This window comes from Netta rufina (genome assembly GCF_964035555.1).
Source record: "Netta rufina genome assembly, chromosome: 8".
NCBI classification, from domain to species: domain Eukaryota; kingdom Metazoa; phylum Chordata; class Aves; order Anseriformes; family Anatidae; genus Netta; species Netta rufina.
The window spans coordinates 27,902,823-27,918,320 of record NC_140131.1 but is presented as its reverse complement, the minus strand read 5'-3'; the positions used below and the strand labels follow the sequence as shown (position 1 = coordinate 27,918,320).

Genomic DNA, 15,498 nt, shown 5'->3' with positions numbered 1-15,498 from the left:
TCAGGAATAGTGTAGCCAGCAGGACCGGGGAGGTGACCGCTCCCTGTACTCTGCTTTGGCAAGGCCGCACCTCGACTACTGTGTTCAGTTTTGGGCCCCTTAGTACAAGAAGGACACCAAGGCCCTGGAGCTGGTCCAGAGAAGGGCTACAAAGTTGGCAAAGTGTCTGGAACACAAGTCTTATGAGGAGTGGCTGAGAGAACTGGGGTTGTTTAGTCTAGAGAAGAGGAGGTTCAGTGCAGGCCTTACTGCTCCCTACAGCGACCCTAGAGGAAGGTGTGGGGAGCTGGCGGCCGGCCTCCTCTCGCACATTACTAGCGACAAGAGGGGATGAACCACCCCTTGCACCAGGGGTGGTTCAAGTTGGAAATTAGGAGACATTTCTTCTCAGAAAGAGCAGTTAGGCACTGGAATGGGTTTCCAGGGAAGTGGTAGAGTCACCGTCCCTGGGGGTGTTCAAGGAAGGATTGGACTTGGTACACAGGGACATGGTTTAGTGGGTGACCCTAGTGGTAGGGGGATGATCTGGGATGACCAGATGATCTGGGAGGCCTTTTCCAACCTTAATGATCCTGTGATTCCACGATCTCTGCATTCTGCATGCCTTTGTTGCCTGTTATTTATGGACACCTCAGGTGGATGTACATGTAGGTCATTTCAATCATTTTCCACAGAAGGTACGGTGGTTAGAGCTTGCAATCTTTATGGCTAGACTTTTACATTTGGGGTTAGGTAATGTCTGTCTAATAGTTAGCAGAGAACCATCCAGTTTCTGAGTGTTAGACCTGAATGTCAACATGGGCCAGAACCAAAACTAAACAACAATCAAGCAAGCAACCAACCAAAACCAAAATCAACCAACCAAAACAGACAAACAAAAAACTTTACAACAACCTAGTGCAGCATGGAGACGAGCATACGCTGTGCTCCACTCTCTGTCAGGATATCCATTGCAAACCTGACTTTTGCCCCTGGGATCAGGCCAGGCAGCACTCCTGCCCCTATGAAAGAGGCTGGCTCCCCATTCCGGTTGCTGCTTGACTGCCCGGAGCCTGTTGCTTGCAGTGTGGGATAGCACAAGACAACCCAGATGGCAGTGAAAGATTTTGGTCAAGCCACATCTGCACAGACAGCGAATGACTTAGTGTTATTTGCTTGGAAGAAAACAGTTGTCTTACTCATGAGATATGTTATGAACAAATTATTGATGGCCACCATTTCCAGAGAACGCATCCTAGCAAATGGATAACCTTTAATTAAGAGTGTTCACTTGTAACACTCGTTTTGATCAGAATAAATTTGGGATTGCTTGGGATAGCGCCCTAATTCCTACTACTGGTATAGCATACGGTTTTGACGTAATAATGCTATTACGACCCAGTTCATTAGGAGGAAAGACATCACTCTTCAGTTTGATTGCCATTTATTGTTCACTGGGAACGGAGAGTCACAGGATCTTGAACACCAGGGAATCGCAAATGGGAGAAACAACATACATACAGACGGACAGGAGAGAAACAAATTCTGATTGAAGTTATAACTTGGCATTAACGTGAATTGCAACAAATGGATCGTCGTCAGTGTTACTGATCTGGAAGTTAGCCGTTCCATCCCCAGAAACATACACCTGCTTTCCAGTACACGCGTTGCCCTCCTTTTGTCCAGAAATAACATCACAGTAAGTACCAGCAGGCAGACCAGTTTGCAAATTGACGTTCATGTACCTGTGTGAAAATCAGTGAACGTTGCTTCTCTGTTGTTTTCAAAACAGATATTTGCAACTGGGTAAAGGAATTCTGAAGCTGATGCTATTGCATGACTTGGAAAGGCAATGCGATGCAAGGGAGTTACTAAGCCTGACCCTGCTTCTCTCCCTGCACTCCTTTATCAGCCCTCCAGAAATGGGGAGGCCACTGTGTGAATCTAGCTCAGGCTGCAGGAGTTGTTCTCATTGGAAGAAAAGAACAGGACAAAATCAAAGCATAAAAGAGCTTCACAACAGGACGCGTGCTGCTAAAGGTAATCCTAATTGTGATGAGAGTTCAATCCATTAGGGTTGAACGGGCTTGGACTGGCTTGGATTGGACGGGCAAGTTTGGATGAGGGAAGTGAGAGAGTGCCTGCTCCGCTCAGAACTACCAAAACTTCAGCTCCTACTGCTTCCATCCTTGGGCACTGCTCTGTCCACAGCACCAGCCTCTTCTCATGTGAATTCATCTGTGGGTGTACTGGAGATGCCATGGTATGTGCGGCAGACCACAGGAATGGGATGCTCAAGATGCTAATGAGCAATCTGTACATCTTCAGAAGCTCCACTCAGACACCTCAGCCTTGCTTTCAATGTTCTCCATTCACCTGTCAGCGCTCTAGCTGAAGGACATCCCCCCTCCCAACACCTGAGCCCTTTCAGCATTCCGTCTGGGGAGCTCTGCTTCTCCTCGGGGATACGGTCTCTCCCACCAACTTACCAGTCGTCATTATTAAAGACGATGAAGCCTTTATTGCCACGGCCAAAAGCTACTTGATTGCTGCCATTGTCCCACCAGTTTGAGAAAGGCTGGCCGTCTACCACGTTACGGAAGATAACCATGTTCCTGAAAATGCCAGGAATGGCTGTCACTGGAGTTGCAAGAGCTCCACAGCCAAGAGGCTCATCATGCAAAAGTCACTGCTTTTACTGCGTTTTGCTCCAGAGTCTCCTACCTTATTTGCCGCCAGCGATGCTCACATACCCAGTCGTTGCCACAGGTGGAGTCCGCATTGATTTTAACAGACTTTGTTGATCCATCCGAGTTGCTAGGTGGTCCAATCCAGTCATTGGCATCCTTTTTATTGAAAAGAGACATTTGAAAGTTCTTACTGGAAAAAGCAGAGCAAAAAGCGGGATGGATGGCGCACCTAATTTCCACCCACCCGATCCAGGATTGGACCGAGAAATCACTTGAGAAGTTTAGCAAACATGAATCTTGAGCGTTACAAACTTACCTGCCCATTTACAAAATTTCTTGTCCAACGATAACTTGACATCACACGTGTGAATCCATACGGATGAGCCAACATGAAACCAACGGCCATTTTATAAAGCCTGTTGGGCCAAAAGCATAATGAGACGTGGCTAGAAAAAGCATGCCGGGGAACAAAGAGACAAACAAATCAGCAAGAGGAAGAGGCATCAGCCAGACAACCCCGCATTCCTTACCTGGCATCCCAGAAGGTGAGAATGGAAGCTCCACCAGCCCCGTGCCCCCGCTGGTTGTCATGGTTATCCACAAAGACCAGGGCTCTGTCAGAAGGCACAAAGCCCCAGCCTTCTCCCCAGTTCCTGGCCAAAAACACAAGGACTTGAATCTACCCCGCCAAGCTGTGCATCCAGCATATCCTAGGCAAGCTGCACGATGGGTGCCCTTACTTTAAGTAGGCCATCTTTTCTCCATTCCACTTGCGGATCACTGTCCCCAGTTTTGCGCCGTATTTGAATTCGGTCACTCGGCCATTTCCAAAGTACTGACTGCCTGTGATTGGCTCGCCACCCAAGTCAATTACCTAGTACAGGAAGCAGGTGGTAATCATCTTTTCTGGTCCCACATAGACAAAATTGCTGCATTCACTCAGCAACTTTACCTCATCTTTTAGCTTGAGAGAAATGCATTGCCCAGCACGTTCGTTTCTGCTGGGCAAATCAGCCAAAAGTTGGTACAATACATGCTGTAACCATGTGAAAAGAAGGGGCTGTAGAGTTGCCCTAAGCTGCCACCTACCACCTCCTAGTTAGTTGACCATTAGAAATCCCCACATAGATTTCAAGGTGCCTTGCATTTCTGAAGGGCAGGTATCACTCGCCCACTGGACTGCGGAGCTCAGCCTTTCCTGGTGTGTAGGAACAGGCCCATGGCATCACTGCCACTCCTCAGGAGGAGGAAGGTAGAAAAGACACATGCACAAAGAGAAGCAGAAAGGAAATTCATGGAGATTACCTCTTGGTAAATGAACGGTTTTGTTCCTGAAGGAAACCATCGAGTATTCAGAGTATTCAGCTTATCCAGAAATGCTTTGATGTCCCCAGGCCACATATGCTTGGCAGCATCAATCCGGAAGCCTGCTACACCAATATCAATGAGGTAATTCATGTACTCTGCAATTTTTGTGCGTACATAGTCCTTCTCCAGGGCCAGATCAAGAAGACCAACCAAGCGACAGTCACGGACCTGTGAAAGGAAAACTGAGCAATGTAAAGGAGAAGTGAATGGAGAATGGAAAAGGGAAAGCGAAAGCATATTCCAAAAAAAAAAAAAAAAAAAAGGAGAAGAAAATGGAAAAGAAAAATATGAAAAGGAAAAAGAAAAACAAAAAGGACAAAGGAGATAGGAAAAGTAACAGCAAAAGCAAAAAGACAAAGGAAAGGGAAAGAAAAAGGAAAAGATAAAGGACAAATGACAAAGGAAATGAAAAAAGAGAAAGGAGAAAGGGAAAGTAATGAAGAGCACTGTGGTCTCACTCCATGCAGCAGCTTATAAAGCAGTGGTCAGTAAAATATCACCTCCCCATCTTGATGTCATCAGCATTCCGGATGGGAATCTGCACAGCGTATCATTGCAAAGCTGATGAAGGCTGAGCTGTGAACTTGAGAAAGACCTGCCACACATTCCATGTACAAAAACACTACCGCGCGCAGCCAGGGTAGCATCTTGCACTGCTGCCAGTTTTCCAGGAGGCACCTTATCAGGCTCAGCTGAGTTTTGCAGCTGTAAGGAAGAGCTCACTGGTGCAGCTGAGTGCTTTGGGCTCCATCAGTTCAGGCGCACAGTCCTGTGCATGCGCACATGAAACATGTGGGACAGGTTTGTGATTTCTCAGTGCCTACAATACTGTGCACCACAAGTACCTTCCCTGAAGACAAATCTATGATGCTCACTGTATTCACTGGTCAGGTGGCGAAGCGCTGAATCTATGGTCACCTACTCCCTTTGTGTGGCCTTACAGTAGTCTTTATAGAACAGGTTAAAAAAGAATTCACAGTTTTCCCATAGAAATTTACCTGATACATATCTCCATAATTCTGGATTTCTCCATTTGAGGTGTGACATTTGCCATCATTGAAATCCCAGCCAGAGTACGGCACTGCTGGAAAATTTTCGTTCCCAGCGTCAAAATAGCTTCCACACGTTGAATGGGTGCCTGAGCCACCTGCAGACCCACACATGTGGTTGACGACAGCATCCACATAAATATAAACCTGAAACGTAGTGATTGCACTTCAGTATGCTTTGTAGCGCTGGGAAGCAACAGTCAGAGCTTTACCACATCACTGTTAATTCGACCCTTTTTCCCCTTTCATATTCTCCATTTATGCCTCCTTTGAGGACAGGAGCAGTGACGTCCCTCAGTTGAAACCACACTGCTCGCTGTATCAGTTACGTGTTTTAAAGGCACTTACTCCAACGTTGTTGCATCTGGTCACCATGTCTCTGAATTCATTTTCATTTCCTGATCGAGTGCAGAGCTTGTAGCTGATGGGCTGGTATCTTTCCCACCAGGGTCTGAATGGGTTAGTAATAACAATATTTTCATTTGGAGGCGAAACCTGCAGATGAGATGATGGACCTCAGTAAGAAACTAGTAGTTCCTGTTTCAAGTTCAAAGTGCAAAACATGCACCAAGATTAGTCCTGGATTCCCATGAGAGACAGGCTTTGCGCCGGACCCGGTCTCTCTCGCTCTCTCTCCCTCCCTGCAGCACAAGCTGGGGTCTGCGAGATGTCCGTGTTGTAGACTGGTAGCAAGGAAGTTCTCTTTTGTTCCCATGGGCTGCCCATGTCCAGCCTGGGCCTGCTGTCCAAGGGCACGCACATGGGAGGGCTGAAGCCACAGGAACTACTTTTGTCTGCAATAGAGACATCCTTCGGAAAGCCAAAACTCCACGCTGAGACACTTGCCTCAGTAAAAAGGGAAGAGGAAAACTTAGCCTTCCAAGGGAAGCCCATCAGGGGAAAGCGTGCACCTTTGCAGCTGGTCTGATGGAGAGAAACCCGACCCAGGCCGGCAGGATCTCTGGTTACGCCTAACAGCATTTACTACTTCCATCCCCACGTTCCACACCAAAGTTACTTGGAGCTGGCTGTCTCTGATTCTGGCCTTTTGCGGTTTATTAATCAAATGTTACAAAGCAGTTTCACTACCTACGGGCAGGAAACAACGTACCTGAACTCCTCCAAATCCATTAGGAGCTAAGTAGCGTTCACACTCAAGAGCAATATCGGCCCAGCGCCATTCAAAGAGATGTACAATAGATGTCCTCCCAGCCCGAGTGTTGGAGTTGTACTGCGCTCCGCAAAGCCCTACGGCTGCGAGGAGAAGGAGGACTTGCATGGTGCCTTCAGCATAAGGCTGTGGTCTCTCCACTGCCAATTTATACTCCTGCAAGATGACAAAGTTCCTTTTGCAGCTGACAGATTTCTCAGAGATAAACACTATCAGTTATTGTTTGGGTAGCGATCTGGGTATCACTCTTCCATTTTGTTTTTCTCCCAAATTGACCCACAGCTGAAGATAAAATACCTTTTCACAATGTTTATGCCTTATCATAAACCAAGCCATCTGTGTGCTGTGCACCCAAATTTGGGACTGTATTCTTTCCAGTCATATAAACAAAGATAATGTATCAGAAATTAGCCCAGTCGTGACACGTGGACCCTTGAGGGGAGCTCTGCAACATGAAATGAAAGGCATTATAAGACAAGAGGAACTCTAATAGGTCTCAGAGAATGAATGAATTCAGAGGGATTCAGAGGCATCTAGCACTCAGGATTAATCCCAGCTCACACCTGGCTACCAGACCAGCCTCTCTCAGTCAATAGCTGATGCATCACACAACACGTTGTGAGGCTTGAGCAGCTGAATAACGTACCTTTAGCTTAATACAAGTCTCGAGGGAACGGTGTTTTAAAATTTTACCATGCATTGGGTTGGTCTTGGTAATAATGACAATCAATAGGTTTGTTCTCACTATCCTCATAATCACAATTTGTAATCACTTCACTGGTTGCTTTCTGTTTTGGAGTAGACAAGGTCATATATGGAGCTGGTGCATATTTTTGTAAGAATGAATTGACTCCTTTTACTTATGATGTTAGAATTCCCTCTTGCTCCCATTTGGAACAGTTTGTCTTCTACTGTGACAGTACTGAAGATAGAAACCAGTGAACCAAATTTCCTATCAATCAATGTGTCATTGCTGTTAGTTAGAATAAAGTCAATTTACTATTTTAGTGTTTCTTTTTTGTAGTTGAAAAAGACCTCTCGTAAGTTCTATGATAGGAAAATGAACAGGTGGGCAAACATGACCTGCTTTTGCATTTCATCCTTGAACACAAATTCTGGGAAAGACAAGAATGTATCTGACACATACGGAATGTCATGGCTAGTTTAGAAAGGACATAATCGAGGCAGTTCAGGTACAAAATGTAATGACATTTTCTCTTGGAGTGGGTATGCCTGTTGGTGGACTTCTTGCGTTTCTCACAGTTATTCACTAAGTGTCAGGGATTTTCTTGTTTTTGAATTCTCACAGAGTGCTGTTTTATCATTGGCCTGACTCCAGCTTATTCAGGGAGTGTTGTACTAGGAACTTGACATTATATATTAGTTCCAAATGAGATCCTCAAATCATGGTACAATGAAAAGCGGGAAGGTCTTTGAAAGAGGAAATAGCAGGAAAATCCAGAACAGGCTTAGGCAATGGATCCATTTGACTTTCCAATTCATTTTTATGCCAGACATCAAAAATTCACCTGCACTATCTCTTTACATCTAATTTTGCATTTCCCTCCTTGACTCGGATATATCGGTGGTCACTTAAAGGAAGGTGAAAGCTTACCCAGGTGCTCTACAGAAATGTACTTGAAACTCTCATCACTTTAAGTCAGGTAGAGCAACAGTTACTCTGCATGATTGTGTGATGAAAAACTGTAATAATTGGTAGTAGGCACTGTGAAAGAACATGAAAAAAACATAAGGCCAATTTCCGATTACCAGTGTGATTCAGCTGTTCAAGTCTCACAATGTGTTGTGTGATGCATCTGCCTTTGACTGAGAGTGGCTGATCTGGTACCCAGATGTGAGCTGGGATTAATCCTGAGTACTAGATGCCGCTGAATCACTCTGAATTCATTCATTCTCTGAGACCTATTAGAGTTCCTCTTGTCTTATAATGCCTTTCATTTCATGTTCCAGAGCTCCCATTGAGGGTCCACATGTCACGCATGGGCTAACTTCTGATACATTATCTTTGTTTATATGACTGGAAAGAATACAGTCCCAAATTTGGGTGCACAGCACACAGATGGCTTGGTTTATGATAAGGCATAAACATTGTGAAAAGGTATTTTATCTTCAGCTGTGGGGCAATTTGGGAAAAAAAAAATAATGGAAGAGGGAAAAAAACAATAATGGCTCAGGTGTTGGGAGGGGGGATGTCCTTCAGCTAGAGTGCTGACGGGTGAATGGAGAACATTGAAAGCAAGGCTGAGGTGTCTGAGTGGAGCGTCTGAAGATGTACAGATTGCTCGTTAGCATCTTGAGCATCCCATTCCTGTGGTCTGCCGCACATATCGTGCCATCTCCAGTACACCCACAGATGAGTTCACATGAGAAGAGGCTGGTGCTGTGGACAGAGCAGTGCCCAAGGATGGAAGCAGTAGGAGCTGAAGTTTTGGTAGTTCTGAGCGGAGCAGGCACTCTCTCACTTCCCTCATCCAAACTTGCCCGTCCAATCCAAGCCAGTCCAAGCCCGTTCAACCCTAATGGATTGAACGCTCATCACAATTAGGATTACCTTTAGCAGCACGCGTCCTGTTGTGAAGCTCTTTTATGCTTTGATTTTGTCCTGTTCTTTTCTTCCAATGAGAACAACTCCTGCAGCCTGAGCTAGATTCACACAGTGGCCTCCCCATTTCTGGAGGGCTGATAAAGGAGTGCAGGGAGAGAAGCAGGGTCAGGCTTAGTAACTCCCTTGCATCGCATTGCCTTTCCAAGTCATGCAATAGCATCAGCTTCAGAATTCCTTTACCCAGTTGCAAATATCTGTTTTGAAAACAACAGAGAAGCAACGTTCACTGATTTTCACACAGGTACATGAACGTCAATTTGCAAACTGGTCTGCCTGCTGGTACCTACTGTGATGTTATTTCTGGACAAAAGGAGGGCAACGCGTGTACTGGAAAGCGGGTGTATGTTTCTGGGGATGGAACGGCTAACTTCCAGATCAGTAACACTGACGACGATCCATTTGTTGCAATTCACGTTAATGCCAAGTTATAACTTCAATCAGAATTTGTTTCTCTCCTGTCCGTCTGTACGTATGCTGTTTCCCCCATCTGCGATTCCCTGGTGTTCAAGATCCTGTGACTCTCCGTTCCCAGTGAACAATAAATGGCAATCAAACTGAAGAGTGATGTCTTTCCTCCTAATGAACTGGGTCGTAGTAGCATTATCACGTCATAACTGGGGGCCATACCATTGGCAGCTCTTAAGGCTACCAAGAGAGCACTGCATTTCCCAGATCACAGAAACACAGAAAAAAATAAAAAATAAGACAAAAGAAGCCAGCACCTGAGAAAGTTAAAATGTTCTGTGTACAAGGCTGATAGGTGCACGCATAGCCGTAAGCTGGAGCAGGCACATTGGGGCAGGCAGCTGCAAGCAGTGCCTCTGCTTGCCGGCAGAATGTCCTTTCTCTGGGGCAAAGCCAATGTGGAGCCCAGGTCAGCAGATGGGCTGTGCCAATCAGTTATTCCAGCCTTTGACATCAGTCAAGCCAGTGTGTGGCCTGGTTCACACTCCGTTTATGTCCTTTAGCAAACAAAAGATCAGTTCTCCCACTGTTATCTCCTGTGGCTTCCTGCAAACTAACGGTCATGCTGGCGGTTCCACAGGCTGTTCCACCTCTTTATTTATTTATTTTTATTTTTATTTTTATTTTTATTTTTATTTTTATTTTTATTTTTATTTTTATTTTTATTTTTATTTTTATTTTTATTTTTTATTTTTATTTTTATTTTTATTATTTTTTATATTATGATTGATGTTGGTTTGTTCTTTATTTTTTTTTTTTCATGCTCATGTTAACGTTCAATCTATCACTCACAAAGTGTGTGATTCTATTCTTGCTATTAGATGAACATTACGTAACCCCAAATGTAAGCGTCTAGCCATAAAGTTTTCAAGCTCTAAGCACCATACCTTTTGTGGAAAATGATTGAAATGACACATATCCGCCTGAGGTTTCTATAAGTATTAGATATTTAGAATACAGAGTGGGATATATCTCTGCTTGTAATCATTCCTCAATCCAAATATTCCATGATGTTTGAGTGCAGCATTTATTTTATATGATGTAGCAATTGAAGACTCAATCTTAGCTCTCTGTTTCATTTTAGAACTATATACATCATTGAAGAAAATAAATCTTGTCACTGTCTTCTTAAGTGAATTCAAAATTTGGTGACCAAACTGTTTACTGTTTTTGAAGGATCAGACCTGCATCCAGGGTTTGTTTTTGTTCCTTTTGTTTCAAGCTTTTTTTGGTACATATTTGCCTCATAGAACAACACAAAGAAGGTGAAAAAATAAGTGTCTTCCAGAACAACAAGAGGTCTTTGATATGAGTCAGGAAACCCAGAGGTACTGTCAATTTTATTGCTGATCTTCAGAACTAGTTAGCACTGTTTTCTTCATTATTATTTCTTCTGCTTTATATGCAGTGGTATCATTAAGACCTTATTTTTGTATGCCAGTTATGATTAAAATTTGAATTCATTTTATGTGAATTTATGAAGTTAAAATTAAGGTATTTTCTCAAGCACAGCAGGACATCTAATAAATTTGCTGAAGTGTAATATTTCAGATTTTTGTGGGCATTATGCAATAGTTCATTTTCTGTCACTAACAAAACTGCTCGCTTTCTTTGTTCAACAGTCAGTTTAACTGAGTAATGTCAAAACCTTTTATAGACTGATATTCTAAAGTTTTGTTGTAATATTGTCTGTCTCAAACCTTGGAGAACAACAGCTCAAACCATACACATTCTTAGATGAATTATTTTTAATGTAGCAGGTCATGAGAAACTTGAGCACTAGCAGAGATAAATATTCTTACATTTTATATACTATGAGATTATCATACTCGTTTAAGATTGAGTGGAAGAAAAATCATGGCTAGTAATAGATTATTTTTCCTTGATATGTATAAGTTTTCTCTTTATGAGGAGTTTAAGTATTTCTGTTACACAATTTCCTTTTCATTTCTTTCACTGCAGAAAAACACTTACACGTATGAGGAACCGCTCCGTTGACTTCTGTGGGGAAGAAGGTGAATCTGTCAATCTCCACATATTAGAAATTGGATAATACCATATCTGAAAAATCTGGCCTTCTTTTTCTGCTTTGCCTCTACTTGACTCTTTGAACTGCCCTGTGTTCTATTTGTCTGGTGAAAAAGATTTTTTTTTTCTACTATACTTCCCCACACCTTTGCTGCAGCTTTGCTTTTCCTGCTCTTCTGCCTTATCTGTCATGTGCTGAATACCGCTTCACTCCTAGTCAGCTCTTTCCAAGTCCTTCAGGAAGCTCAGAGGAACTGTGGCTATGTGTTAGGTTCAGGCAGCCATGAAGAGGGGATGCTCTTTACATATTTTACTTAATTCATTAATTGCTCTTGTGTTAAATTCGGTCATAAATAAATAAATGTGCTTTGCTTTCTAAATAATTGTTGTGAAGAAGTGTTTTAATTGTAGTGGGTGTAATAGGATGGGAAAGGCAGTAGAATGTTGTCAATTCTGTAAGTATAAAGCACTTATTGTTCACTTAAAATTCTGACAATTAAAACATGGAAAAAGAACAAAAAAAGGAAGCATAGCAATAAGTGTCATTTTCTTGTTGTGTCCCTTTGCTTAGGGCACATGTTTTCTGAACATGTGTAGACAAAGCTCCCTGCACTGTACTGAGCAGAACAGATTGTTTTACTAGTGATAACTAGTAAACCAGGTAAATTAAAATTAGGACATTTTTAGTGTTATTAGTAGATTATGAGAGGAAGATAAAGTATAGAAATATCCTCAGAAAAGCAGTTTCTCAGTCTCATTAGAACCTTACATGAAATGTTGAGCCTAGAGCTATAAAGCCTATGCTGCTATAAGTTGTTATCTCTTGCATTTCCTAATCTGCTCACAAAAGTATTATGTTTTCAGTGAATATTTATAGTAGAGTATTTCTAGTTATGCAGACTAAAACAATAGTAATCAGATTGAAGACTTCAGCATCTGCAAGTATTCGCTTTAGAACAGGGAAAACAATTCACTACTGAGCTGTGCAACTTTTCCAAACTGTACAGCTTTCTAGGAATGTTGGCTAAATATATTTTCAATGAGGTGAGTTTTAATAAATCACTGTCAATTCCCATATTTTATCTGACTATAAGGGAAAGTTAGGTGAAATATTCAAAGTGGCTCAAAGACAATGTGGTATAATTTGACACCCATAGCAATGTTTATACAAAAACAAAACCCAATATAATTTATTCTATGATTCTGTACACGCATAATGAGTTTATACTTTTTTCTTTTTTTTTTTAATATATATTTATTTCTTACTATAGTTCTATCTTTGTGTGTAGCTTTCCACAGATATAAAAGTGATCAGAATTTAATGGAAGTGATGTGCCATAGAGCAAAGTGAATGGCAACACTGTATGTGAACCTGACCAAGAATACATAAAAGTTAACAATATAGGCATATTTATGAGGCAAACACTTTCACAATCACCCAACTGCAAAAGAGAAATTGGGGGGGGGTCTGATACATCACAGTATTATTATATACTTGGCCTTTTGGTGTTTTTAAGCCACAGAGTTAAAATTATGTTTTTGTCAAATAAGGTGAAATAACCAATGTATTTAGAAAAATCATGACCTTATAGCTGTTTTCCTATGAGTGGACCAGAAGGTTAAAATTACTGAATTATTCTTGGCAATTCATTTTCCCATCTCAATGCAACAGCATAATTGGAAACTTCTGTTCAGCCCTACATGCTTCTGTGTCAGCTTATTTTTCTGAACCACTGTTATTTTTCTAGCAGAAGAAAGCTCTGTAAAGGGAAACTAACAGTCTATTGTCTCTTAATAAAGCCTGTGAAAATCTTATTTAATTTAGCATTTTGTTTTAAATGGAAATAAATGAAAACTCAAAACACTACCTTTTAAAGTTCTGATCAAGTGTAAGGTTCGTTTATATGCAGTTAGTGTATTTAACAGTCTACCAGTCTTACTGCACAACGTTTTCTGAACAATATACAGATATTGCCCTTGTAAATGCTTTCATGCTATAGCAATTTTCACTTTGCCTTAATGTTAAATCAGAATGGTGTAAGAAGGAATGAAGTAGAAAGTAGAAATAACATTACTAAATATGTTGCCCTTCAGATGACATTTAATACAAAGGCCTTCATCATAAATATTCTGGTGACAGTGTTTGAGATAGTGGTGAATTATCTCCAGTCCATCAAAGTGAAAGTCCTTGGGTTTTCACCCAGTTGTCACACCAGTTTCTCTGGGATACATAGCCAGAACATTTCATGTATGATGCAGAAGCTGACTTACACCCTTTAAAAAGAGGAGTAAAACATGAGAGATTCTATGACGCTTGTGAGTTAAAAAATATTTGTCAGAAAAAGAAATTCCATTGTCTTCCTTAGTCTTAAACTAAAAATTGCATTGCGTTAACCACCCACCAAGACTGAGAAGTAGCCACTTTAACTAACTGCATTATACTTCCTTACTATCCCAAGAATTCTTATTTATTTACCTATCTATTAATTTATTTATTTCAGAAACAAAGAATGGGTGACATCATGTGCATATCTTATACACATATCATATCTACACATATCTTATTTTTCATTCCAATTGTGAAGAAAACCTTTGGAAGTTTTGCAATTTCTGTCTGTCTGTAATAGACAAATAGTAATAATTGTGGATGCTAATTTTTGGCAATGTTCTGAATGTTTTGTGGAACATAAAATCAATCAGAAGACCCATGAAAAAAAAGTTAACCTTAAGAATTAGGGCAAGATGACTACAGGGAACTCATTATGTTTACAATGATGAACATTCATATGGTAGGCTTATTTATGCTGGTATTTTTCCCTTGTAGTGTGTGAGGGAGGCAATCACTAAAATTTTGATTCATTATCTTGACATATTACAGTACTTTGAGTGGTATATTTTAAGTATCAGAATTTGTCTGTGTTTAAAATGAACATGTTAAATCATTATTGTTCAAAGTCTTCTGCCTTTGAAATTTTGTGAACATATATGTGTCTTGGGAATTGTGAAGATTAAGCTCAAGTAATTGCCACCTGAGCTCATAGGCTAAAATCACTTGCAGAATAGCCACTGACCAAATTTAGGTAATTTAAACCCTGATCAAGTTGAATCTCACCAACCATAATGTTTTGCAACAACAAAAATATGATGACAAGAACTTTGAGCTAACCAGATTGAGTGCAGAAAGAGAGGAAGTCCCCTTTTTCCCATCATTTACTTCCCAGACCCAACGCTGAACCCACACTAAACAGAAAAAGATTCTTGAATAGCCTTAGTTAACCAAACCAAACCAACCAACCAACCAAACAAACAAAAACAAACAAACAAAAACACCAAAAAAAAAAAAAAAAAAAAAAAAAACCACTTAATGGAGTCACAGTACACTGTTAAAAGTACAGCAGATGCAACTGCAACATTGGTCTGTGGGCCTAGTAATGCTTTTCACAGGGCAATAAAATTTGCAAGAACAGCATTTTCCCAAACTGAAGTTTCTTGGAAATGAAGTAGATTCACAAATATATATCCATACCTCTCTAAGGACATCTGAATACCTCTGTTGTCTTTTACTTTCCCAATTTTCAGCATTTGTAACATACATTTTGATTGTATTTAGACATATATAATTTGCATAACTTGGTAGACAATGGCAGGGCAATCTTACTGTGGAGCTGCAGGCAGATAATAGAAGGATTAATAATACATCATATCCTTCGTGTTAAGATGGCATAGGCCCTAGGATGGAAAAATTGCAATGGAGGAAATGTGGATTTTCATAAGCTAAACTCACTGCAACTCAAACAATTTCCCCTGACAGATAATGGATTATAGCAGTAGCCAAGGCAATAAAAGCTATATAAAGAAAGCATATAAAGAAAGAATTTTAGCTTTCTCAATCTGGGTTCAGTGCACATTTCTGCCTTTGCACAAATACTCCTTGAATCTGCCCTTTGCTAGACAGTGTAGTTAGAGACAGACAGCTGGTATGCACAGTGGTGATAGTGAGACAATAGAGTAGTCAGTGGTGAATAGACAGCATGGCAGAACAATTAGCTAGTAAGACAGAATGAATACTGATGTTGATAAATGGATGATATGACAAGACAAACACAAATAACAGACAACAAT

The 15,498-nt window shown here is 41.2% G+C and overlaps 1 protein-coding gene across 1 annotated transcript; it reads right to left on the bottom strand.

Annotated features, from left to right (window-relative positions):
• Positions 1-1,534: 1,534 nt before the first annotated feature.
• On the bottom strand, positions 1,535-6,365 carry LOC311212270 (pancreatic alpha-amylase; the record flags this gene model as incomplete). Its single annotated transcript, XM_084291531.1, has 10 exons — positions 1,535-1,724; positions 2,469-2,594; positions 2,704-2,825; positions 2,986-3,085; positions 3,200-3,322; positions 3,410-3,543; positions 3,975-4,205; positions 5,036-5,233; positions 5,435-5,581; positions 6,198-6,365. The coding sequence occupies 10 exons, from the start codon at positions 6,363-6,365 to the stop codon at positions 1,535-1,537; spliced, it is 1,539 nt and encodes a 512-aa protein (XP_084147657.1).
• Positions 6,366-15,498: the final 9,133 nt, after the last annotated feature.